The 27,070-nt window shown below is 41.6% G+C and overlaps 2 protein-coding genes across 2 annotated transcripts; one reads left to right on the plus strand and one right to left on the minus strand.

The window, feature by feature from the left end:
* Positions 1–2,143: 2,143 nt before the first annotated feature.
* On the plus strand, positions 2,144–6,708 carry glrx (glutaredoxin (thioltransferase)). The gene is made up of 3 exons (XM_020629405.3): positions 2,144–2,442; positions 3,547–3,678; positions 6,196–6,708. The coding sequence occupies exons 1-2, from the start codon at positions 2,236–2,238 to the stop codon at positions 3,658–3,660; spliced, it is 321 nt and encodes a 106-aa protein (XP_020485061.1). The 5' UTR covers positions 2,144–2,235; the 3' UTR covers positions 3,661–3,678; positions 6,196–6,708.
* On the minus strand, positions 4,317–26,574 carry rhobtb3 (Rho related BTB domain containing 3). Its single transcript, XM_065954617.1, is given in 14 exon segments — positions 4,317–6,338; positions 7,276–7,372; positions 7,651–7,817; positions 11,358–11,531; positions 12,323–12,428; positions 13,390–13,499; positions 18,182–18,348; positions 18,535–18,730; positions 21,170–21,278; positions 21,651–21,808; positions 24,435–24,483; positions 24,485–24,628; positions 25,487–25,721; positions 26,053–26,574. Coding segments are annotated over 14 exon segments (1,833 nt in total). The 5' UTR covers positions 26,055–26,574; the 3' UTR covers positions 4,317–6,219.
* Positions 26,575–27,070: the final 496 nt, after the last annotated feature.

Consider the following 27,070-nt stretch of genomic DNA (forward strand, 5'->3'; position numbering starts at 1 on the left):
GCTCTAGAATAACCTCCTTGCTGAGTTTTTAAAGTCCCTGCAGTTCTGTCACAAACCATAATCCAGCTTTGTTGGCTGTGAGAGACACTCAGAGGCTATCATTAGATAACAATTATTGATTTATGGTTAAAAATATATATTTTCATACTGATATTACACACTGACCAGTACAACTTTAGTGTACGTTTAAACGATACATCAGTGTGCACTATATCAAGTCGATCTCTTCATGAAAGGAAACAATATGCAGACATCCCCGTTTATTAAGAGTCATCTGAACGTAAGAATAAATGAATCAGGTCTGATACAGCTTTCTCTGTTTCATGATATTACAAATATATATAATATTCTAATGACAATAAGATAACTAAGCACAGGAAACATTAAAGTATAGATAAAACAAAATACACAACACTTATGATAAATAAAGAAAAAAAGGAAGCCACAGCTTGAAATAAAGCGTTGCTGTGTCTGACAAATAATAAAAACCTGACCGGACATACCATACATGCCTGCAGGTTCTCTGTAGTGTATCTTTGTAGCTGTTAAAACTGGTGAGACTGGTTTGAATAAGCAGCAGCAGAGCTTCACTCACTTTCAAAAACATGACTTTGGTTTTCATAATGTTTCTCTCACTATTTAAAATGTGACTTTATTAAGTTACTTTGTAGCGGTCCTCTGCAGCCGTGAGATTGTGATGTTGGAATTACAGCAGATGGCAGAGATGTGGAGGATTTGTGTGTTGTGGGGGCTGCTTGTGCAGCCGCCACAACACACAACAACAGCACATCAACTACAGCAGCCCCACAATTTGTGTGTTGTGGGGGCTGCTGTTGTGGGGGCTGCTGTAGTTGGGGGCAGCAACTTAAAAACATGGATTATGAACTACTTTACCCAGGCTGCATCCTCTCTTAGGCCATGTTTATGTCGCCATGATCAAATGTGACTCTATTAACCCTGAAAACTGGTCAAGACTTAACAACTTTCCTGAGCTTGCATCCGTACGAACTTTTGAGGTATAATGTATAACAGCAGGTTTCAGTTGGTCCCTCGACTTGATATATCAGAGATGGAGAAAAGAAGCTGCTGGATATGTACATGACATAATGTGATGCAAATAAAGCCGTAATTCATCAAGTCATTCAGGAAAGTGATTTCTGCTGGAGTCCTGGGAGATCGATTTTCATTGCAGACCTTGGTTGTTAAAGCCCCTTTGAGGAGTTTCAGGTGATATAACAGACTGAAATGAATACTGATGCTTCTTTACGACCTACAAAATAAATATCAAGTATTTCTATAGGCTCTATGGCAATGCCCGTAAGGACTGCCAAAGGCTATTGTTGTTTTTCTTTTTTTTAATTAATTTTTCACAGAACATATTTTGAATGATAGATACGCAAGACTGTTATCAGAAAGCAGGAGGATTTCTTTGGTCAGAAAACACTACCCTCATGTAACAGTACCAGCAAAGACACGAGAGGTCAAACTTGTCCACTGGGAGGCCTCGAATTACACATAATACACATAAAACCAACAAATACACTTATATATCAAGATCAGATTTATTCTCTTACTGAGCAACCCCAGATCCAGATGGGCCCCAGATTTCTCACACTTGTTTTATTCTCACTGGCTTTGGTGATTGATTTATTTGTTTCGATTGCTAAGGGAATAAGCTCCCCTGTAGTAGGGTTCAATATCAACTCAGCGGGGTCCTTTAAAGCTAACTTCTGTACCCTGCCTTGTAGAGGAACTGTTTGTGAAATGGTTAACCTTATACTATTTTAGATGAGCTCACATGCTATTAAATTACCACCAACTTGATCTGAACACAGAATATGTTGTCTCAGGAACATAGTCTGTAGAGTCTATGATCAGGTGATTTCTTTAGTTGTCTTTGGCCAGACAATGAATCTGCTGTTTGTAAGGGACTGGTGTTTAATGGTCCTACACAGGACTTTTGAATAAACATTATATCTCACTTTATTACTTTAAGTCATAAAACCTTTTAGTCACAAGCTGTAATCTTTGTTTTCCTTCTCTGGAAATTCCTGTTCTTGCCATAGACTGTAAATATTACGGTTCTTGCGCAAGAGAGTGTCGTGTCTCTTTAAGGGGCGTCACTTCCCCCTTACGTCATTCTGATTGACAAAACGCAAGCACAACGATTGTCTTTCTTCTCCCGAGTGATCCCACTTAGGCCCTACTCTTTGACTGGTTCACGGTACCGCTACAATGGCGCAGCAGTTTGTTCAGACTAAGATTAAAGGAGACAAAGTGGTGTTGTTCATCAAGCCCACCTGCTCCTTCTGCATCAAGGCTAAAGATGTTTTGTCGAAATACAAGTTCAAGCCTGGACATCTGGAGTTCATTGATATCAGTGGACGCAGCGACATGGCCAACATGCAAGACTACTTCATGGAACTTACCGGAGCCCGCACGGTAAACAGAAAGCTGCTTGGTCATAGACTGTAAATAATATCTGATATCTCTTTGATACAGTCTGTTCTTACATTAAACAATGAAGGAGTTTCTCTTAAAACTACTGAAAACACAACACCTTACACGTTTTCCCTATATCTTATATTTGTAGCCATTGAAGATTGAAGGAAAAAAAAAAAGTCATGCAAATAACGTACACAGACCGAGTTTATTTATTTTGTATTTAATTAAAATGAGAATTAGCAGTGCTGTTGTGCATATAAATTACGATAGGGTGTGTTTACTTTTGTTGACATCCTATTTTAAATGAGAAGTAAAGTCAACCAGGAAACCACTGAATAGGGAAATAAGCATCATGAACCTCAGTCAGGGAGTTCCCATTTAAAGGAAGTGGTCATCCAGCTGGTCACCCCCCCCCCCCCCCATCCCCAATTTACCTTTGGGAGCAAGATAAAAGGTACTATAAAGTGTACAAAATTAGCTATGGTTTTACACTGCTATTTAGATTTTGTGCTACTGTTAATGCATGTTTACTGTTATATTTGGTGGAAGTTGAGCAGATTATTTTGTATAGTTCTACAACAAATGATTACATTTTTTTTTTAATCTAATAGCTTCTCACTTTGTTACACTTTTGATTTACAAAATGAAAAAAATTGATGAATCAAACATCTAACCTGCTTATTTTTGTCCAAAGTCCAAACTATAAAAACATTTTTTTTTATAAATAATTATCAGCTATTCTTCACATTTGATGATTCAGTTTGCTCATTACATGTCTGAAAATGGTCTGAATCATTCTTCATGCATGTCTTCACAGTGTAAACTGTTTGGTAGTCTTATTCATAACAGAACATTTAAAGAAGGCGTCTATATAAATATTTTCAAATCATACAACTGAAGGTGTCAATTGATTGTAGTACTATAATGAAGATATAGAACTCGTATAAAGTATGAGTAAGGGCTGCAGTCCTCGCCCTGCTGGTCACAGGTTCATAAAAAAAAAAACCCAGTGTAAGTAGCTCACTAACGCACTTAACACAGGACACTGAGCGCACCCTTTCTAATTGCATCTCACTGTCTCTTGTATTGATTCGGTTGCAGGTCCCACGGGTGTTCATCGGTGAAGAGTGTGTTGGAGGCGGCAGCGACGTAGAGGCACTGCATAAGAGTGGCAAACTAGAGAGTATGCTGCAGTCCATTGGAGCCTTGCAGTGAACCGCTGCAGACCCACAGGTACAGAACAACACACTCATTTGCACAGCTGCCACATAAAGAGAAAGACAGAGGGAAAAATCTACGTAAAGAAGAGACAGGAGGGGGCGGGTAGAGTAAGGAAACAAATGCAAAAACAGGTGGGAACAGGAGGTGGCAGTTGCCCCTTAAGAGGACTCAGAGCAAGTTGTTAAGTGCATGAATTAGTAACAGTAAGCGCTCATTAGTGCAGGAATAAATAAATGAAAGGAAATAAGATGCCCAAGGTGGTGCTCCAAGAGATTTTTTTTTTTTTAAAGTAAGTGTTGCTCAGTGGAAGAGATGGGAGGAAAATTAGCTCCAGGCCCACACAGATGACTGCCAGATAGAAGTTAGCACCTCAGTTAATTATTTAAAAAAAAAACATAATGAATGCAGACGCCTGAGGGGGTGCTGAAAGATTTGATGAGCATGAAAATAATGTTAATCATGTGTTATGGCCTTCACAGTAAGCGGATCATAACACAAATAAGCACCCATACAACATTTTTGAAACAAGACTAGGGTGTCTCTGTGGGAGAGAAAAAAATGAATACAGTCAAAATCCACACAAACATCTGCACACTGACTGTGCCTGGACAAGCTCAGCAGATGCAGACACATACGGAGTCAGGGGTATATTCATCTAAAACATGTCTTTATTTAAAGTCAGACTTCATGTTATCTACACTTTGTACAACAGGAGCCACACACTGGGTAAAGATGCAGCACTACAGAACACTTTGTTTACAGTCGAGTTTTTTCACTGTTATTTACTGATTTTCTTTTGGGGATTTATCTGAAGATTCCTTACAAGATACACACCTTTTTTTGTAAAGATTGATGTGGCGCAACAGCAGGTTAAATATACAACAGGTGTGCTAAGGTGCCGCCTGATATCACCTGCAAACTCTCAGGATCTCACAATGGCAGCTCAAATACTTCATATAGTTACAATACAGCTGTTCACGGTGATTGAAACTCATCCACACATTAAAATTAAACTTCATAATGCCACATTCTGCGTGTTCTTATTTAGCTATAGGTATAGCATGTCCAGTGTGTCTTCTTCTATCGTTTGAAAAAAAAAAAGGTCACTGATCCTTGTTGTACATAACAGTGAAGCAGTAGACTGTAAAATAGTGCGACCCGGTTGTCTCTAATCAGAATGTAAAAAAAAAAAAAAATAGTCATAATCATGTCCATATACAGTTTACAGTAGTTTACAAAAATAATTGCAGCACCAATAAATCATAATCTAGTTCTAATGAAAAACAACTGTCTTAAATAAAAAAATAGGATAAAATAAATAGTTTCCTACCCAGAGGCATTGTGGTTTTTAATGTACCAACTTCTCTCCATTTGTATTGTTAATTTAATCTTTACATGACTTCTGTATACATAAATGCTACAAAAGGCTTTTCTCCTTTAATGTGACAGACAGAGACATAACTTCATTATTTATTATTGCGAATAAATGACAAAGAGTTCCATGTTATGCTGCAGAGAAAATGATGTTAAAGTCCAGCTCCTGGACTCGAGACAAAGTAGAACTCGGTGAGTGTTGTTATAGATTTGGTTCACAGCGCTTCATTTTGATACAGGCTATGTGTGTAGTTGAATTTGTAGACTTGATTTTTAGCCATTTCTTCATGTAAGGCAGATTGGCTAATTAGACACCAACAAGGACCTAAATGTATTACATCACGGTGGTAATACAGTTTTCACTATGAGACTGTCACTGCTGTTGTATTAAAGGTAGAGAAAATGTTTTTTATAAGTATTTGACTTAATTGGTCCTTCTTGTTGACTACAAATGAAAATGAGCATGTTTGCACTACCACTGTAAGCTCGGTGTTCGTGTAGGTCCACACTCAGCCGAAATACTGATCATGCCACTTAGAAGAAAGAGGCTCAACAGTTACTTCAGCTTATGAAACGCTGCATGTGCACACATTCACCATTTTTAGATGCAGCACAGACCCAGCATGGTGCCATGGTTTTATTTCAAGAAGGAGCCTCCCTGTGTTGACCTCACTGAAGAATCCTCAGGTTCCTGAAGACCAGTTACCCAGTTACTGTACTTAAAAACAGTCCGCACATGATCCTGTTCCGTTCCAACAGATTTGTGGTCGTTTGATATGTCTTTTGTCATCTTCGAAATCCTCAGTTTTGCACCCGCCAATAGAAATCTAATCTTCCACCGTCAGTGGCCAGACAGTCATTTTAAATTCATATTGGATTTAAAGGATTAGTCATTTTGTATTGCCCGTGATAGAATAGTCATTAAACGAAGGACACACAGTTATTCCTCTGGGGGAGGGGGGCTCGTCACAGCCGTGTATGTCACTGCTTTAAGAGTCTTATGATGTTTTCCTCTGCAACAGTGTCCGTCTGAATCAGCCCATCATCCAGCAGCACTAACGTTCAACGTTCTCATATGTTCAAGAACAGTGTTACTCTCAGTCTTAATTTTCTCCCTGGTCTCCCTCCTCTGCTCCCCCTCCCCCTCTTCCTCAGGTTGTTGTTGGCATCCAGGAGGGGTCACATGACTATGCAGCGGGACTTGCGCAGCTTGCGTCGCCGCTGCTGGTACTCGCTGAGCTCCTGCAGGTAGCCTCTGGACGGCCAGCGTAGCCTCTCCACCTGCTCCCGCTCCTCCTCTAGTCGACACACAAAAAACACATATCACACTTTGTTCTGCTGCAAACACAACCGAAGGATGCTTTTTTTTTTTTTTCTGATAGACCCGTTAACACCATGATTTATTGTGCTTGGCACATGCTCACACAAACACACGCGGCAACGACCCCCTGGGATTGTTGCCATGAACGCAGCCAACAAGACTGAAATATCTGATAAGATTTTGTTTACACGGCTAAGCAGCAGACAATCGATGACCATCGATCATGTGTTATATATTCATTCTGGCCTTTGACTTCACTTGTGCCCTTCAGTACCCGTCCAATGACCCTTAATGATATTTGCCTGTATGACTAATGATGTTAATAAAATCTGCTGCTACTAACTGGAGCAATGTTGCTGTTAGTCTTTGTAATAAGCTTTTGAGTGTGCTTATGTGGCCTATTAAATGCATATGACTTTAATGATATGCATAAACTTATAGTACTAAGTACACTATAAGGAGGCATACATACTGCTGTACTGTGCTTTAGGATAAATACAGAGGTATTCACAGGTGATCATGGTTGTTTCCTTTAGCTCAGGAAAACATCTAATAACAAAATAAATTACACTTCAGATTCAGATCCAAAACAGTCAAAGTGAAAACATGGTTACGAGTGTTTCTTTTGAATTCACAACTTAATAGTGGGCACCTTAATTTCACCGAACACATTCTACAAATCAGCTATCAATTTGAAAAAAATCTAAACTATCCCTCCATTCACAAATATGAGACAGAGGACCCTAACCCACTTAAACTTTGTGGAAATCAAAATCTCAAAAGCCTGGAGGCATTTTTAAATCATTATTTTAGAAGAAAATCTGCAGCAAACTCAAAAGTCTGAAATCAGCATTTGTAATTGACTATCCCCTCTGTGAAGCCCATCTTACTTTACAAAGAACACGAACACTGACCTGAGAGCTCCAGGAAGTCAGGCTTGTGACTGAAGATCAGGTAGTTGTTGGCAATGAAATGTAGGAGCCAGATATACAGCTGCTCTGCATTGTGGCACTGATGAAATAAAAGAAAACACGTTTTCTTTTAAGAAGTCATGTTTAGTAACTGGTGAACATGGACCTTGTTGCAGGTTATGGCCTATACAAGATAAACATACAAGCTTGCTACTGACAAAGACAAAGATTTACGTCTTCCTAACACAGCTTTGGCATTTTGTTGGCTGAAGGATACACATAATGTCTGTGGTCGAGTTACACTATCAAGCTCTTCATGCTCTTATTTCATCTTTCTTGTACATTTTTATTCACTCAAACTTTTAAAGTGTCACTGACCTTTGCCCTGCGGAGTAGTCGTATCACGCTGATGCCTGTTGATGACAGCTCTCTACTGGGCATGCTCTGAAGGTAAGCGCACACGCACACTTCACACAGGTGCTGAAGACGTTTCACCTGGTACATCTCGGCACAGACCAGCACCGCCATGGCCTGCAGCACACTGGCTGGACACACAAACACAACCAGCACTGTTGTTCATACTGTTCATGTACAAAGTATTCACACACACAGTTCTTACATCATGTAGATGTGGTTTGATACTTTCTTTATAAAAAAAAAACAGCTTGACACATTTTCAGCATGTTGGCCTCCAGAGGGAATCAAAAACACTCCCGAGGAGTAAAGGAAATGTTTTTATGATTGCTTGTTGACACAGAGTCAGTGCAAGGATCGCTCCATGAGGCTTCAAACAATTACGTAACAACAGAGCATTCTGTGTGTCTGCTTCACACTTCCAGAGGAATTTAAAATGAACTTCAGATCGGTGTATTTGCACAGGACACACTGAAGATTTCTGTTTGATTCCAGCTTTCTCAGCATGAAAATGAAATGAAATATAAATACGAAAAAGACAAGAAAAAAACAATTATTGTGAAAGGAAAGGAGGTTAAAGATGTTAATTTTACAAATAGTAAATCAAATGACAAGCATGTGAAGTGTACCGTGTAGAATCAGAGCCACAAGAAGGACTCTGCATGTTGTCCGAGGTTCCCTTCGTAGCTGTTCAGCTTTTTTTCAGAACTCTGTTTTAGCTAGAAGGCCTTCACTTTCACCTTAATCATCAAACACGAGCTTTAAAACCCTTGGGTATACTCCTAAAGTCTAGCAGCAGTGATACAGATTAGTAAACTAGCAGGTGAAGAGCAGCTTTTCGGATCCACATATTTTCCCAGGAGTCATTGGAGGAGCGGAGCGTCTATTTGTCATGTCACTAGAAACACAGCTCCAAATAATGTTTCATTTGATCTTGAAGTGGATATATCAACTAACTAAGTATTTTCTCTTGTATAGTTTCTGTACAGGTTTAAAGAGTCTTCTGGATGACACCCATTTGTTCCAATAAAGCTTTGAATCTGGTACCCCACATTCACCCCCTGAGCTCAATCCAATCCTGCTCAGGGTCTCCTAATCATCTGGTTTGTATTGAAGCATCTGACTGTGTGCTGAGGACTACACCCTGAAGAAGACTGTTTGTGCTGCTACAAGTGGGTTGTTACCCGGGGTCTAATTTAATAAAGGCTTTTAACTTTTTACAGAAGAGTGCCTTGGCTTTTTGCATCTTGTTGAATGTTTGTCTTCCCCACCAAAGAGCACATTTACGTTCTTTGACTGAACTTCCCAGCACTCCAGACATAAAACGGAACAGAAACATAATTAATTTATTGCTCTATTCTAATCCAGTGTCCTGTTTTAAAGCTTTACTGAGCAACGCACATCCCACAGTCTTGTCTTTTTTTTTTTTCACTCTTCAGATTCTGGATCAGTTTTATTGGACAACTTTGTGCAAAACTCTTCAAACTAAAACGACATTTCAATGAAAACACACGTCAGCACACAGACTTAATCTCAGCTTTGAGCTTGAAATAAAATCACTGACTAGAACAAATGAATAATTTAACACGGCTCTCTCTAAGCTGTTATATTACTTCCCTACATACACGCGCACAGCGAGCATCAAAGAAGTAAAGTTGGTCCTGTTATGTAATGTCAAAATGTCAGATCAAATAATTCCTGATGTAACCTGATTCCTGCCATTTGAGTCCATCACCCTCAGCAGCCTTCACCTCCTCCCAGTAACACTGAATCTCTGCACTGTCATCTAAAAACACAACATGAGCATTCATGTTTTCTGCTCACACAGTCGGAAATATAAACTGATTTAAACACTCCTCTGTTCTGGGGGTACGAGTGCAGTTACCTTGCTTTGACCTTGAGTGCTGAGCTCTTACGCAACAGTGCAGCAACTTCAGCCTCTGGAGCTGTTTCCTGAGCTTTAATTTCCCCCTTTTCCCATGATTCAACCTGGAGCTGTATCTCTGGAAACGGCCTGCTCACACTCCCTGTAGCTAAGCCGGTTCTTAAGAGCTGCTTATTGAGGTTTTTCTTCCTTTTTTTGCACCAAAACATCTCGTGCCACAAAAATAAGGAGATTGTCAGCTCCAAGTTGCTGCTTATTCAGAACAGATTATTCTTCACTGTACACTGGCAGCTTTATTATATAATCATACTGGGGATGAAGATGATAGCAAACAATGTAATCAACTCTGTAATTAGGTGACTGTTAATTACAGTTTGATATATTTTGCATTAATTAAGAGAAGTAAGGTATCCTGTGTCTTAATAATCTGTAATCATTTGTAATTCAAATACTGGATCCACTTGAGATAACCGTTAATTGAAAACACACACACACACACACACAATACTACCAAAGTCCCTTTAGACATGACTTAAGCTTGACATTCAAAGCTGTATTTTGTCACTTTTTAGCACTAGAGGGCAGAAAAACTCAAATGATATTTTGGTTCTTCCTGTTGTTCTTTTTCCTGATTTGGTTAGTTTGTCACTTAAACACAAAGCAGACATAGTTCATGGGGTATTGTGCAATCCAGCTACTCCTGATATCAGTACCTGGGTCTCTTTCCTCTTTTAGCATTTTTAATGACTGAGCCATTTAATGACTGGAAAGCCTGTTTGCTGAGAGCAGCCTATAGTTTAAGCTCTATCTGGTTTGTCTACCTGAATAACAAACTTCAATTGGCTGAACGCTGCCCTATAATTGCAGGTTAAGTATTGATTCTCAATGAGATCGACAGTATCAGCTAAGCTTGCATATTACACACGAGTCATTTGATTCAGTGTTCAAATAAAAATGATTGCTCAACTCACCGTCAAGGTTCTGAAACGCACACTTGGCAAGATGAAATAATCTATAGTTTACTATCATCATATGCTAATTAGTGTTAAAAATGCAGCGCTCAGTTTGACGGATCGAGTTGGAAGAAAACAAAAACGATGTCGGGCTGTGAGCCGGCACCATTAAAAACAGATGAGGCAGTGATGCCACGGGTTGAGTTTGTCATCTCTGAATCTAATTTAATTTTAAGCTCAGTGCTGCTCAGTGCTGCTCTGTGTGTTCCTCTTGAGAATGGCGCTGGCAGCATGTCGCAGTCACACAGATGGTTGACAGAACTTGTCATCTGTGCTTTTGTTTCTGGCTGTGCAGTGAGTGAGGCCTGCAGGAAAACACCACTGTACCTCTCTCAAGCGTTTCATTTGTGTTGTCCATTAAACTGAAATCAAAGGTCCGGTTTTATTTTTTATTAGTCAGAGCCAGTGCATATTTAGTGACTTTCATCCCAATCACTAATCAACCATGCATCAATTTATAGTTATTATTCATTTTTAAACAACACAGACCCTGTTTTTATTACAGCAATCTGGAGAAGTGACTGCATAACACGCTGATTCAGAGTTTTTTTTAGTGCTATCAATCCCAGCTCTATAAAACTAGGCAACGGTGTTTAATTACTCGAGAAGAAGAAGAGGACTGCAGGGATGTTTTCTTACTATATTTAGGCCTCTAATTGGAGATGTGTTTTCAGTTTGAGGTACAACCTAACAGTCATTAATCTAAAGGAATGCAATCTTGGTCAGAGATGTCTACTTTAGAACACGTCGGGGGTTTTGTGCAAATAACTCACCAGGACAACAGGAGTCAGTGTAGAGGTACTCCAGGAAGGACAGGAAGGTATCTGAGGAGACGCCGTGGATGGGCACTACTCGGCTCCGAGCCTCCGCATACTTTCCACTGAACATGGCGGCCATGACATCACAGCGTGCCACTAGCACTGCTCGATGGGCTGGCAGAACACTCCCTTCAACGCAAACAGACGTGAGGAGTTTAACATCCAGTTATAGATTTTTAAAGTAGCTTCTAGGAAAGTCCTATCGATCAGTGAAGGGAATTGCCTGCGCGTATAGACTCTAAGTGAGGGTTCAAATGATGTCACAAACAAATTATAAATAATATTCAACAAGTGAAAAACTCCCATTATCAATGACATTTCTTTCTCGCCACATGACGTTAGTGTAGAGGCCAAACCTAATTTAATGTGGCTTGTTGTGATCTCTTATAATAGGTCATATAAATGAACAAGAAACAAATGACATGAAGAGTCTGGGCAGAAGTCCTGACATAATCGCTGTCATTAGGTGTGACAGCTCTCTCCCGTCACTCTATCAGCGTGTTAGCATGAAAAGAAATGCACCTAGTATTAAGCAGAAGCTGTCTCTGTGACCTCTTAGATTTGCAGCTTAGAGGTGCAAGGACCAGAATAGCTTGCTGCACTCTTGATGAGATAAATATTGATTGAGGTGACGCTTCAAGGCTCTGCTTCTGCATTTCTCAATTTGATACTATAATAGCAAATATGTTAAATGCAGCTCACGGAGGAGCTCTTTGGGTGAGATGAGACCTGACAGGAGCGGAAGGTGGCTCGTCCCTCAGACTGTTTTATCTTATTTAGCTTCCAAATGGACGAGCAGGCTAGAGACTGAGATCATAATTCAATCACAGCTATAAAATGTGACCTTCCTCCGCTCTGTGACGATGCATTCATTTGTAAATCTGTCTGCTTTCAGAAACCGCATATTAGCACGGACCCACCTTGCACCATGAAAATGACATCAGAGTAAAGAGGAGAGTTGAAGAGGTTGACAAGAGTCTGGGGGCCTAGCTGAGCTGCCCGCGCGCTCGGGGTGTCCCTGGGGCCCTGTGCACACACACACACACACACAAACACACACACATATACAAATACATTATACTGCAGTCCACAGAGGAAGAAATCATCACTGTAAGAGCGCTGTGTTTTTTTTAACTTTATGATAGTTACGTCTGCAAAATGATTGTTGTCAAAGTATCCCATAAAGCATCCCATTACGATAACGTGACCTTTCTCAGCCAACCAGAGCACAAAGACCTCCATATTCCTTCCCCGCTCTGCTGCAGAGGGAGCGTTCAGAAAACACAAAGCGTTCAGCAGAGGCAGCAACAGAATTGAGCCTCTTTGATTTTGTGAATCAATGGAAAGCTTCTGGAGAAGAGTCAAGCCGGAGGTTTTTGCAGACGACGAGATCAGATTCTGATGGGACATTAGGGAGTCACATCGTGTCAAAGTGTGCCTCAGTTGGAAGACTGGAGTTCTATACAGATGTACTCATGGACCATGCAAGGTGCCGAAGGCTTGTCAGGCCCCAGACCTGTCAGATCTCCTGATCATGGTCTGATGTCTTTGACATGGAGAGGCCTGCTGTTTTCTGAATAATCAGATATGAAGCTGCAGTTTTTAACATAATGCTGACTCGATGGCTATTATGTATACCAGTTATTTGGCATACAAAAAACCTTTAACAAGCTTCTCTTGTTTATCTGGTACTTATTCCCACAGGGGTTGATATGTGCAGTAATTAAATAAACACGCTAATTATGGCCAACTTATCACAACGCTGTTTCTTAACAAGGTCTCACTAATGAAGGCACTGTTAGTCTGCCACTTCAAAAGCAAATGTTTATACCTTCAAAGACAACCTTTGACACATAATAGATATTTAATCACTTTTGCTGGGGAGTGCTATTCCAAGATATTCCAGTCCTCAACAAATTTACAATTGTTTACAATTTGTATAACACCTCTGGATAAGAGAGGTTGTTTTGCATGTTGAATACCTCACCCTGTCTCTGCCGATGAGGGATCGTATGCGCTCCATAAGTTGAGCCACAGCTATCGAATTCTTCAGCTTCTCCTCCAGGGCCTCTTGAAGGTGTTCCCACTCCCACGCTCCTACAAAGCATCCACAATAGTACAGTTTACTAAAAACACACACAGAAACAATTTTTTTTTTGTCCTGCGGGCACTGCACTCTTACCACCCACACACCTCACATCGAGCATTTTGACTAAATTGGCTTTTTTCTAAAACATTTCTTGTTATATCATACATGTCAACTTTGGGTGGGACGCTCAGTCCAGAAAGCACAAACGGAGACCAGAATGCCTTTGCAATAAAAAAAAAAACAAGATTAAATCTGCCCCCAAAGTGAACTGGTCAAAAGTCAACAGTTACAAGCACTTCAAAGTCCAACTGAGGCTGATGGGAATTTAATAAACTAAAATGTTGACATTTTGACCAGATGATCCAATGTGCTTGTAAAAAAGAGGGGGATCATTTGGGTCAAGGGATTACAATGCAGGATGTGATAAATCCTTTCACAAGCTTGTGTGAACTTCATGGTGGTATTTACGAGATCACTGAATGTTGAAAGATTCACCCTCTGGATATCTGCATGAACGTTTAAGGCACACCACCCAACATATATCAGGATATATCTCTTAGGCCCTAAGATACTGTCAATCACATGCCATCCCTATCATGCTGCTGGCTGCATAATAAACCTGGGGGGAAAAAAAACTATGATCAGTATAGAGATAGAAATAATGAGCAGTGAGACATAAAACTTGAATTTAAATGTCTTTATGGAAAACTATCCATTTCATTCATTTTAGCGTAATACTTCTCCATGAAGCCGGCAAAGCCCTGCAGCTTATCCGGGGGTGATGCACTCTGTCTCTCTGGGATGTAAACAGACAGTGTGGGGGAAAAGGGAGCTGGGCAGGACAAGATTTATCTCATCATTTGTTCATAATGACAATATTTAGGCTGATGGAGGGATTACCTCAACACACGCTGTCGGATAATAACATGGCGCTGACACCTCGTAGGCAGGGTGACAGATTAGCTCAGGCGGTGTGCGGATGACCTATCATATAACCAGACAAAGATAAACTGGATGCGCTGGTAGATTGAAAACTTTCACCTATCTTTTGACAAGCCCGTCAAGGTCATGAGGCAGCGTGGTTAGTGCATGAAGACTTCAGTTGAAATTTTGAGGCCTTTAAAGGCCAATACTACTCTAAATACACACACATAATGTATAGTAATTCCTCTGTGTCATACATTTAAATATGTGTGCTAAACATGCACATACACAACAGCAACCAAGTGAGGAATGCAATGATTCAGCAGCATAGCACACAATGCAATGAGTCCAGCAGTGTTAACATCATGCAGGATAAGTCATGGCCTCTGTGACTGTCCACAAACACCCCAGTGACAAAAACCCTGAGCGTTGTGCGCGAGTGTGACGCTGTGTGTTTACAGAGTTATGATATTGTTATGGAAATGTTCTCTGTCAAACCAATTAATTGAGATACAATTGACAGTGCCAGTGGAGTCACAGTGCCAGCAGAAGATTTTCGTCCCCTTCTCTTGGAGAAAAACAAGTACTGCATGTTGTGGATTTACTGCAAAATAGAAATCAAATATTGGCTCTCTTCGCCTTGAATGTCTCTCTGGGCAAGGAAGGCAAATGTTCACATCTGATTAGCCCATTTAAGAAACCCCGCTAATGCAGAAACCCACGCATGCACACTGTATGTGAGGTCAAGCTGCTTTAAACATACAGTCAGACCGGCCATGTTGAAGGTTAGCGTTACATTACATCACACAAGGCTTCACATTGACTCCCTGCAGTGTTTTAGGAGTAGAAACGTGACATTGGTATTCTGCAGAGCACATGCCCACATGTTTCTCTTTCTGCTGCTCACTTCGAGTCACACACACACACACACACACACACACACACACACACACACACACACACACACACACACACACAAAGAGACAAACACACATGTACACAAACATTATGCTCTAGTGCACAGCTCCCCCACCAACCAAACACTTTCTCTCTGTCTTGAATCCTTGTGTCCCGCTGGCTTGTTTTCACTCTCAATTTTCCACTCCATCCTTTCCCATATTCGTCTTCTGTTGTTCAAAAAAAAAAAAAAAAAAAAAATTTGCACAAGTACTTAGATACCTGTGTGAGAGCATAATCACTGTACCCTCATTCTTACAAACTCTGGCATTCTTATTTGTATTCATACCGTCATTCACAGAGACTCAGTCTAACCCTATAATCTTCTTCCCTGCTCCACTCAGCCTTCTCTGACAGCACACACACTCAGCTGACATGTCTGTGTGTCTGCCTCTGGTGAATCTGTGTGAGTGTGCACATGAGTGTTTCTCTCAGAGCATCACTGCCGCTCACATACATGTAAAGAGGCAGCCGTGAATCAGATGTGAGCGAAGCTTTGTGCCATAAGGGATCCTGCACGATATGCAGCCTGTGATGATGAGCTTGAATGCACGAGGAGCTGCGATCAAACATGCAGCAAGCACAGCTCTGCAGACTCTTAGAGGATTTTCATTACAGTGCTGAAATCACAAAGATGTCACACGGCTCTTTAACCAAGGCTTCATACACGAGTTAAGAACATGCTTGATGCGACAGCCACAATTTATTACAGCTGCAAAAAAAAAAAACAGCTGTTTTGGTTGCATCTTTATCTGTGCATATGGCTGCATTCTTGTGAGGTTACGTTTATATATGATGCTGTTTATTTTACATGACAGTTTCATTACCAAGTGCAATCCTTTGTTGGAGACAATACAAGGCCACTGTTACAAGGCAACAGCTAACCCTGTCAGCCTTCAAAATGACACTAGTTCAGTTTTACTGCAGAGACATCACTAGTGCAGCAATCCAGCCAAGTGTCCATAATGATTCATAAAGCTACGCTACGCTGAGGGAAGAAAACACAACTGGCCTTAAAAAAAACAGAGACATATCACAGTATAAATAATGATAAACGCACCTGAGCTTGTAGAGCACTTTTTTAGTCTTCTGACTACACAAAGCACCTTAACACTGTAGGTCACACCTACCCATTCACACCCTGATGGCAGAGGCCGCTACTGTATGTAAAGTGTCCAACAGTATTAACTAATCCATTCATACACATATATACGCTGCCAACGAAGCAGCAAGACCAATTTGGGGTTAAGTGTCTTGCCCAAGAACACATCGGGACAACTGCAGGAGCCGAAGCCGCCCCAGATGAAATCAGGTCCCAGATGATAATACAGCAGTTGCTTATGATAATGCAGTTTCAATCTGAGTGATTTCTGTTCCATAATGGAAAACTGGAAAAGACCGAAAAGAATGAAAACTGCCCTCTGCTGCCAGGGGACATAAATCATCACATCCAAATGACTGGAAAAGGATAACTGCTTTCTGTGAAAAGAGCTCCCATGCTGTGAATGTCTGTCAAGGTCTGTTAGATGTATTTAGACTGTCATTTTTTATGAGCAGGATGTGTCTTACATTGCAACAACAAAAAGGCTGAATACCAGGTTGAATCACCAAGACTAGGTTATTAATAATGAAATCATTCAACACACTGAGTGGTTTGTAGCAGGAGATAACTTCACAAATTCATCCAACCAGAAATCATCCAGTGTGATGGGTGGGTAAGAAACTGATTCAGACTTCCAGATTTCCGTGTACAACATTCATGTTGGCCGCGGTTCCAAGGAAAGATTTGAGTTCTAGTCTCAGCTTTCTTCTTGGCACGCCCTGTGCAACTGATCCTGATATCAGGACGTCATTGTGGACAACTTCTTCATCGTGAAATCAAATGATTTTAACTGAAGAAGATTGGGGAGCTAATTTTGAATGTTGCAACTTAAAATACTGAAATAATTCAGCAAAATAAACTAGGGGTCACCTTTTTTAACTCACTTAAAATGAATGCAGCATTTTGATTATCACAGAATTATTAAAGTCATTGTTAGCCTTGCTGGTAGCAGCACAGCTCAATGGCAATGTGGGATGGTCCAGCATTTGTATTATTTAATGTATCATTTAAATAAATAATTATAATAAACTATCATTTATAGATTGCTTTTCAAAATCAGAAAGTTAAAAAGTGCTTTCCAAGGACAGTTAAGTGAAACAGGCAGGTCATAAAATCACAAGCAAAGGCAAAGATAAGAAGAACAACCATTTTAAAATACATCAAATTAAAGTTACGTTTTAAAAAGGTTTTTTAAAAGAGATCACTGACTCAGCCAATCTACTCAAGCAGTTGGTTTCAGAGTTTTTTAACCTAGTATGTGAAACAAAACACCTGTGCCCGACGATCTCAACGTATGTGTTAGCTGTAAGTTACTAAAAGATCAGAGATACAGCTGGTAGAAATGCTATTGCATCAGTCAGTGAAATTTTAAAATCTATTGTAAATCATACAGGAAGCTTAAACAGCTGCAGTGTGTTCTGTCTAGTCTGTAGTCCATCAAAAGAGCTCAGGTAGGTACAAGGGCTGGTAAAATAAACAAGGCTTGACATTTTGTTTGTGTCTTTAAAAGTTGAAGAGATTGAATTGTAGAAATATTTAAGGAAATTAGGATATCAAGTGTTCTTACTTGTGTACTACTAGCTTCATAGTAGAAGTCAGTAACAGTTCTTCATTGAGCTAGCAAATAGTTGAGAGAGGTTTAAATGAAAAAGGAGATTAAATTGCTGGTTTCATTATTATTTTCCAGTATGCAGTGTTTTATTTTACCTCTATATATGAACATGAGAGTCTCCCACAGGCACATACACAGCAGGGGGTCCTTCACCACCAGGCGAGAGAGGCGTCCTGTCAGGTGCCCTTCTGATCGGGGCATGTCATCAATAATCCCCCCATCCCAGGTGGAGAGCAGTGAATGTGGGCCTCCGTCCCGCTCTCTGCAAACACACCGAGACTGAGGACGTTCCCTGTCCAACCACAGATGAAATGCAATTTCTATCACAGTCACAGAACAGTGGAGTCTGCAAAAAGAGATGAGCTCCTGCTGGCTACAGGATCAGGTGGTGAAAATATCTTGTGAAACTCAATCCCGGACGATATCTCTCTAATAATATCTCTCCTACCTGGTCTTGGGCCCCAGGAGCAGCTGTCTGAAGTACGGGCTGACAGCACACAGCACAGCAGCGTGCGCCCACCCCAGCTCTTTCCCCGAGTCTCCCGCGTAGAACGCCACATCGGCAAACTGCACGCCACGCTCCAACAACCACTGCATGTCCTGGGAGAAGCTGGACTCTTCTACCCGAATAGGGGGAAGACGGGCTGAGAGGGAGGAAGAAGGAGCACAGAGGGTGAGACAGAGGATGGATGAGCTGTGTTGATTTTTGTATAAAGCATAGAGTAAGTGTCGTCATTAGCACTTTTCATGTTCCCTAAATCTACCTGGTCCACTTCAACAGATGATTTCCTCTTTTATGAACCTTGAGTTTTGAAAACTTTGAAAACAGAACAAATATTTGGAGAGTGTAGATTGATCCTTAAGCTAAGAGCTAGAGTCTTATTCATTGTTGTTGCGATGTTTGTCTCTATCCGTCTCTCTATTTCTGCATCTCCCTCCGTCCCACTTTCCAAGCCCAGCACCGTCAACAGATGTCTGTTCAACATGAGTCTGGTTCTGCTCGAGCTTTCTGCCTCTTAAAAGACAGGCACTCTGCTAAATGATGCTCAGTGCTGTGGTGGATTAATGTTGGGTCTTAATAAAAATGATACAACAAAGAGTACAGTCTAGATCTGCTCTTTGTGTAAAGTAAGTCCTGATATAACATCTGTTGTGTATTGGCGCTATACAAATCAAGTTTGATTCATTGGTTGATAAATTATTCTCAGTGGATGGAGTGTGAATTAAAAACCATGAATACGAAAAAAAACAGCAATAAAAAAAAAAAAGCACAGAACTGGAAAAAACTGTCAGTGAGCCTCGTAACATATTTCTTCAAAGAGATTGAGGGGAAAAAAATTGCTTTGTGATGCTTGTTGTCATAAATTCAGATGAATAAGAGCTGACAAACCACCAGGCTGGAATGAAAGGGAAGTGGGAGGGAGAGGGGGTTTCACAAATCATAGTCCTATTCAGTCCTATTACAAAGTAAACCTCTGTGGACCTTATCTCCTTTTTTTTATGGCTGCTCAGATCTGAGCGTGCAAATTGTGCTGCTCCTGAGTCGGTGCACTTCATATTTAATGCAAGCTACACCGTAAGTATGACTTAGGGAGTGTTGGACGGACACCAATAAATCCACCAGCACTTGCTGCTTCTTTGGCTGGACTTGAAGCCATCAGTCATTGTGTCACATTTAGACACACACAGCAGCAAAGTGGTCAGACAAGTATTTTACAGTAGTAGTGTAGTTTGTGTTAAAAAAATGAACTCGGTGTGGAAACATACAGAGAGGCAGAATTGGTAAAGAAATAAAAAGAGCGTGTAGCTCGATTCAGAATGCAACAATTGTAATCTCACTTTGTAAATCAATTATGATACGACCTCTAGTTGTGGTTTGTGAGTTTTGCTTAAGGCCAAATAAATTTTCATTGTGTAATTTTAAATACAACATAAAAAGCTTTCAGTTGGTAGCAACGTCCAACAGAATGGCAGCAGCATGCAGATTTAATCAGGCTGTCTATAAGCCAATTAGGTGAAATAGTTCCACAGACTGAAACATAATAACATTAGCACAAAGAGAAAGCAGCAGAGTACTCCAGCTTGGCTTCAGTCGTTCAAGCTTTGTAACAGTAATTAAGGTTGCTGTGTCTCTGACGCCCATTTCTAGTCAAATGTGTGACTGAGTTTAAGGGTTTTTTGATCTTGATCTGCATTTCCATCCATCTCTTCTTATATTAATTATGTTACCTACATGTGTGTACGTTTTCTTTAAATGTACTGTCTGACACAAAAGAAACCTTTTGAGTCCAGTGGTAATAACTGTGTGTGAAAAGTCGGCGTAAGCTTCTTTAACAAAAATAAATTTGATTTAAAAAGTCAATAAATTATTATTCTTTCTAACTTCCCAAAGAGAAAGGACATGCGATCTTTTGTCTTTCCTTTCTTTGTAAACGACGACCTTGAGTTTTAAACTCTGATCAGACAGAACAAACGATGGTAAACTGTGAGGAAAATAACTAAGTGCTAAAATTCATCTTCTCAAACTGGTTTATTAATTCTATGCACAAAAGTTTAAAAGATATATTTTTAAAAATCAACTGCAAAATGAAAATAAGTCACTGGTTCTGTATTTTTGCAGGTATTTAAAGACTTAAAGAGGTTAATGATAAGGTTACTGAACAATCCTCTCTCGTCCCATGACTGCATCACCGAGCTGCCTCCAGACTTCAACACTTTGATGTCTGGAGGCTGAGAAGAGCACAGTCTTAGATTGAGTTAAACGTCGCTGAAAAAAAGTAGTCTACCTAGCTCTTTGTCTCTCTTCTTGTTTCCAGTGTGGAAGAGGGAATATTGATCTGGATAAAACCTTTGTGCTCAGCTCTTTTGTGGCTATGTGAGCTGCAAGAAGAAATCATCTAGTCAGTCCTTTCAGGTAAACAGTAAGAGCAATGCTAATGAAATAATAACAGAAAAACTAAATGCATGAATAAAAACAACAATCACCACGTGTTCACACTGGCTACAGAAACTGACAGGACAGAAAAGATGCCTCCTTCAAAACAAGCAGCTTTAGTGTTTAGGTACCATAGTGTTCCTCTGACCTGGTTGTTCTAAGTGAGGGGGGCGGAGCTCGTTCACTTTATTCCCTCTCCTCTTCTCTGGCCTTTCTTTAGCTTTGTGTTTGAGACACTGAATCATGAAGTACTCCAGCTGAACAATACAAACATACACATAGTTAGTTCCAGTGCAATATATGGAAATAATCATTTTACATCGGCAACTCTCCTCATTTGCAACAAATACTTGAGAAGAACAATGCAGATATCTGTCCTTTAGTATCAGACAGGCAGTTAAACAGACAGGAAGAGGCTGAAAACTGAGGAATATATCCTGCAGCAAGATTTCCACATGAAGGAGAGAGCTGATTTTGTCATGGGACACATTATTGATCCGATGAACTTTCCTTTCCAGCTTATAACAACTCTCAAACAAATTCAGTTAGTAGTCTGACATTACATCTGACTCCATATTAGTCATTCAATCCTTACTTTGGACCTATTATCGTGTGACTTCACCACTCACCACACTGCCAAAGTAGCGGCCCACAAACACATGATTGAGCGAGGGCAGCTCCAGGTAAGTGGCCCCTAGGTCTCTGGACAGCTGCAGACCTTCGCTGTGGGGCACGCAGCTGCTCCAGTCAGACGCACACAACGGACAAGTACACGGTGGGCCTTCATCTGGACACAGAATAGGGGATTTAATTCATTAAAACAGTAAATACGTTTTTGAAGAGATAGGACAGTGGATAGAGTTGGAATTCAGGGAGAGAGAAAGCAGGGAATGACACGCTGGAAAGGAGCCACAGGAAGGATTCAAACCCAGGCCGTCTGCTTGGACACCTCTGTTCTCGTGCACTTACCACTAGGCTACCGTGCCCCTTATATAATATTGAAAAAAATGTTTTTGGAGAGTGCATGGGAAGTTGTCTATTGACAGTACATTATGCTTTTTAGGATGCATGAGCATGGTGTGAATTTGACATCAAATGTCCGACATTTTTCATTTTTTTATATTTTTGTTTGTTTTCCTGCTACTCCCACTAAGTTCCGCACTTTAATGCATTACGCTGCCACGAACACATTCACACCTTTCTAACACACTACCTAACCATAAAAAACATTGCTTGACTCTCATCTCATTTAAATGTATTTTGTCTGTATTGTCGCTCTGTATCTTTGCTTATGTTTTGCTATTTTGTATCTATTTTTATTTTTTGTCTTTGTTTGTTTGTTTGTTCTCGCTTTAGTTGTCATGTCTATGTCATGTCTATATATTCTTGTTTCATTTTGTTCACCTTATCACTAATAAAAAATAATAATAATAATAAAAAAGGCGGACATTTTGCTAATATTTCACCAAATGAGCTGCACTGAGCCCTGAGACACATTTTAAAGAACCAGTGCAAACATTGTATTCATGCTATGAAATGTTAAACACTATTAAATGCTCAATGTTAATACTTGGAAATGAGTCAAAACATATTCTTAACACAGAAATCACACCAAACAAATGACAATACTCAATAAATACAAAACTTAAGTTTAACACGTTCAGGTGTACACCCAGCCAGCAGAGCAGGTGCTTTGTTTTAAATAGTCGTAAACAAAGTCATCACTCCTGTGATAGTGATCTGCAGCAGTAAGAGTCAGTCTAACAGCAGACTGGACCCATCAGAGCGCTGCCTGATAAGATGACCATCCCGAGACAACAAAGACAAAGAGAATAATGTATGTATTTTTTGTCCTTAAATATCATTACTTTATGGATTTTCTTTGACTGATTGTGTTGTGTTTTTTCACTTTCAGCCACAGGCTGAATTCATGTCTAGAGGAGAAAAAAATGAATTCTCTGCTCAAGAGAGAAAAAAAATCGATCATCGCATTCACCGTGAATTGTGCAACGCCACGTGCACTAAGAACCAGCCGTGCTGTGCCATGTGTACACGCGGACCAAAGAGACAGAATTAGACGAGAAATTTGGAAGATTTGCTCGAGGAGAGAAAAAAAACTGCACAAAAGAGGAGAGAGCCAGAGAGAAAGAGAGAACAAGCGGTACATGCAGCTAAGTGCCGAGGCATTTGATAAATCATTCTGCTAATAACCTGCAGGCATGACACAGAGAAGAAGCCAGACAGAGAGTGTGTGTGTGTGAGTGTGTGTGAGAGACGGAGAGAGAGAGAGAGTCAGAAAGAGGAGCAAAGTGTGTGTGAGAGTCTGACGGCAGTGACTTGGCATATCAGTGCTATGTTTGTGTGAGTGAGGGTGCGTGCGTGCCCTTGGATAATTCTGTCTGTGCTCCTGCGTTGAGCGCTGTTTAATGGCTGCATTAATGCACGTACAGCAGTGCTCTCTCTCTCTCTCTCTTTCTGCCATGGCTGTGCCCGAGGTGGGTCTAAAGTCGAGCGTCAGGAAGCGCTCTGAGCTCAGCCGTCACTCTCTGCAGTCATAAGGGGATGATGTGAAAATACTCACAGCAGTCACAGACTGAAACACAAACAAAGGTTTCAGACTACAGGTACCTACTCTCTCTCTCCTCTTCAGTCTCTCTCTCTCTTTCTCTCTCTCTCTCTCTGTCGCTCTGGCACAGACTTGATTCACACTGTGATCTCTCTGCAGCAGAGCTCTGACAGGTTCTCAAAGTATGTTGAGCAGACGAGCTAAAAAATACAACCTGGTACATTTGATGAGCTTGTCTACTGCATCTGGATTCAACAAGGGTCAGTGTGTTGCATAAACACACACAGGATCAATTCTCTGTGTTAAGCAGCCCCTATTTTGGCTGTAACTCCTACTTAAAGGGTTGCTAATGTTGCGGTGCACGTTTGAGCTATGAGTGTGTATTTAAGAGTCGTGGTAAATGCTTGTCCGATTCAAAGGCTTATAGTGACAAAAAAACAACAACTTAATGTCTTGATTTGTCTGGTTTTCTGCAGGGAGCATGTGAGCTGAGACAGCCTGAAGGCAGCGAGGGGGAGATTTAATCATGAGCATCCTCCCCTGTGCTGGGAGGACAAAGGAGGACACAAGGACAGACAGTGAGCTCAGTGGCCGAACCAGTAGAGCATGGCAATGTCAGAAAATCAAACTCAACGACTGAAGCAACAGTTAATTAACCATACAAGGATATCAAGTTCAAAGGCGACGAGATAAAACATTTTGTAGTCGCTGCTTTTAAAAAATCCAATGTTTTTCGAATGCAACAATGACAAGCTGCTAGAGGGAACCTCAGTTGTCAAGGTGACGGCAAAACTAAACTCTCTCAGCCCTTAAAAAAAAAAAACAGAGAGAGAAAAAGCATCCCCACCGTTAAGGCGTGCTCCCACGGCGACCAGGATGACAGGCACACCCCAGTGGCCTCAGGAGCGGGCGGAGTCTCGGGGCGTAGCCATTCCTGACCTGCTGGAAGGCTAGCTTGTCAGTGACTGAATATTTGATGACCAGAATGTCCGCCTGCTCCAGAACTTTTCGTACGCTGGCCCAATCGCTGTCCAACAAGTCCTGGAAAGTCAAGAAAAGGACAACAAATAGAAATGGAAGGAGGTCAGACATGAGAAATGCAATGCATGCACAGGATTGCATGCATGCCAATAACTCCTACCTCAGATAACCCTCACCCTTCTCCTCTGAGTCTCCACAAGCATAATTACCACAGTGTGGCCCTTGGGACTTTACCCCCCCCCCCCCCCCCCCCCCCCCCCCCCCCCCCCAGGACCTGTGCTGGGCTACTTGCTCAATCTAACCCAACCTGATTCAACTAATTAGGCAGGAAAAACAACACTTCAGAAAGCTGTGGGCAATTTCGATAAAAAGGACAAAGATACATAAAATTAGACTGACAGTCTTTCCCAGCGACACAGCCCTGACAGTGTGAGACAGCCCTATAATAGACACCATACCGTGCTGCTACCAAATCATAACAGCATTCATATGCTATTAAGAACAAAAGTTCTTTCATCTTTTTTGTGTGCTTCATTTTAAAATAGAGTACTCCTAAGAATAGAGACATTTTCATAAAGCCTGCAATCAGCGCTGGAAGGCAAGTGGCCTTGGAATTTGAATTATACTTATGAGAAGTGACGCAAAATCTTTGATAATGGCAGTGCTCTGGAAAAATAACACCACACTTGGTGTTTGGCATCTTGGCTTGCTCTGCAAATAAAGCCTGATTAGGTGGCAAAGATTTAAGAGAATGAAGCCACAGCAACACCCACAAACACCATAGGCTACCTCTTAATTATGCAAATGAGCTACAGATAGATGAATGAGGAAAGCATAGATTAATGCTGTGTTATGTGGGTTTAAGGTTTACCTCATTGTGTGCTGCACAAAAAACACCCCACACCGACAGTCTCTTACCCAGCTGGGACAATCCCGGACCACCACGGTGACATCTCCGAACACACGTGAGGTGTACTCCATGAATGCTGGGTTGTGCACGCTGCTCTCCAGGTCGCAGGGTCCCACCAGCGCTCCATGACCTAGGTAGCTCCAAAGCAGGCCTCCCTGCAGCTGCCCCTGGCCCATGATTTCCTCACCCCCGGGCCCGACTCCTCCGGGGCACTCGCTGCCCAGAGCCACAATGTGGATGGACCTGTAAGCCAGACAAGTCGCGGTTCAGAGGGACTTGAATGAAGCAGATGATGCTCCAGAGGTAGCAGCACAGAGGAGGCACCTCTCACTGATGTGGTCCTTATTAATCATGTCTATCACGGAGACAGTGCATCACCGCTATGTCACTAAAAATGACTGAAGAAGATGGACAAGGCCCTTATTACACCTGGGACGTTTTGAGGAATACTCTCACTATACATTTACATTTTTCATTCAGTAAAGGGAGAAAGAATAAAAGCATGCAACCATAGCCTACCAGGAGCCCCATCTCCTCACTTCCCTTAATGAGTTGCAGCTTGGGAGCAACTTACATTGTGGTCACCGCGGTTTTTTGTTCCGCTGCTGTACGCTATGGAGCCCGTTCCCTCACGGTGCGTTTCCACGCCAGTCTGGCAGTGGGCTTTTCCGCAATGAGCCGCGGCTCCGCTCCGTCGTTAATCCCTCTCATCGGTGGCTGCCCCCCCCCGGGAGCCCGACTGCTGGGGAGTTTCACAGTCACTCGCATTTCCCCTCCCGTCTCGTTATTCATTCATAAGGTGGACTCCGATACCGTCCCGAACCGACCGCAGAGGCGCACCGGACAAACCCAGCCCGCGGAGCAGCAGAGGGTGTGTAAACAGCAGCGCCCATGGGCGGCTGATGTGCTAACAGACAAACAAGTTGTCGGCGGTAAGGGAAACACAATTCACGTCGAGGAGGAGCAGCCCTCTTACCTCCGTGTCCAGACTCTACGAATGACGTCGGTGGGGTAAAACAAAGTCTCACTGGCACAAAACAACTGGAGAGAGAGAGAGAGTGAGGGAGGAGAGAGAGAGAGAGAGAGAGAGTGAGGGAGAGAGAGAGAGAGAGTGAGGGGGGAGAGAGAAGAGAGTGAGGGAGAGAGAGAGAGAGTGAGGGAGAAAGAGAGAGAGAGAGAGTGAGGGAGAAAGAGAGAGAGAGTGAGGGAGAGAGAGACAGAGAGAGAGAGACAGAGAGAGAGAATGGGGGAGAAAGAGAGAGAGAGTGAGGGAGAAAGAGAGAGAGAGAGTGAGGGGAGAGAGAGACAGAGAGAGAGAGAGACAGAGAGAGAATGGGGAGAAAGAGAGAGAGAGTGAGGGAGAGAGAACGAGAGATAGTGAGGGAAAAGAGAGAGAGAGAGAGAGAGAGGGTGAGAAAGAGAGAGAGAGAGCGAAAGAAGAGAGAGAGAGCTGAACAGAAAGCGGCTCGCGCCTGGACTCAGCAACACGCACGCGGGCATACAGACGTAGAAGCAGCGCGCGCCAACACACACGAGCTGCCTCACTTTAACCTGCAGGGAATGACATTGTTGATTTAATATTCATCATTCAT

This window comes from Labrus bergylta, chromosome 5 (genome assembly GCF_963930695.1).
Source record: "Labrus bergylta chromosome 5, fLabBer1.1, whole genome shotgun sequence".
NCBI lineage: Eukaryota > Metazoa > Chordata > Actinopteri > Labriformes > Labridae > Labrus > Labrus bergylta.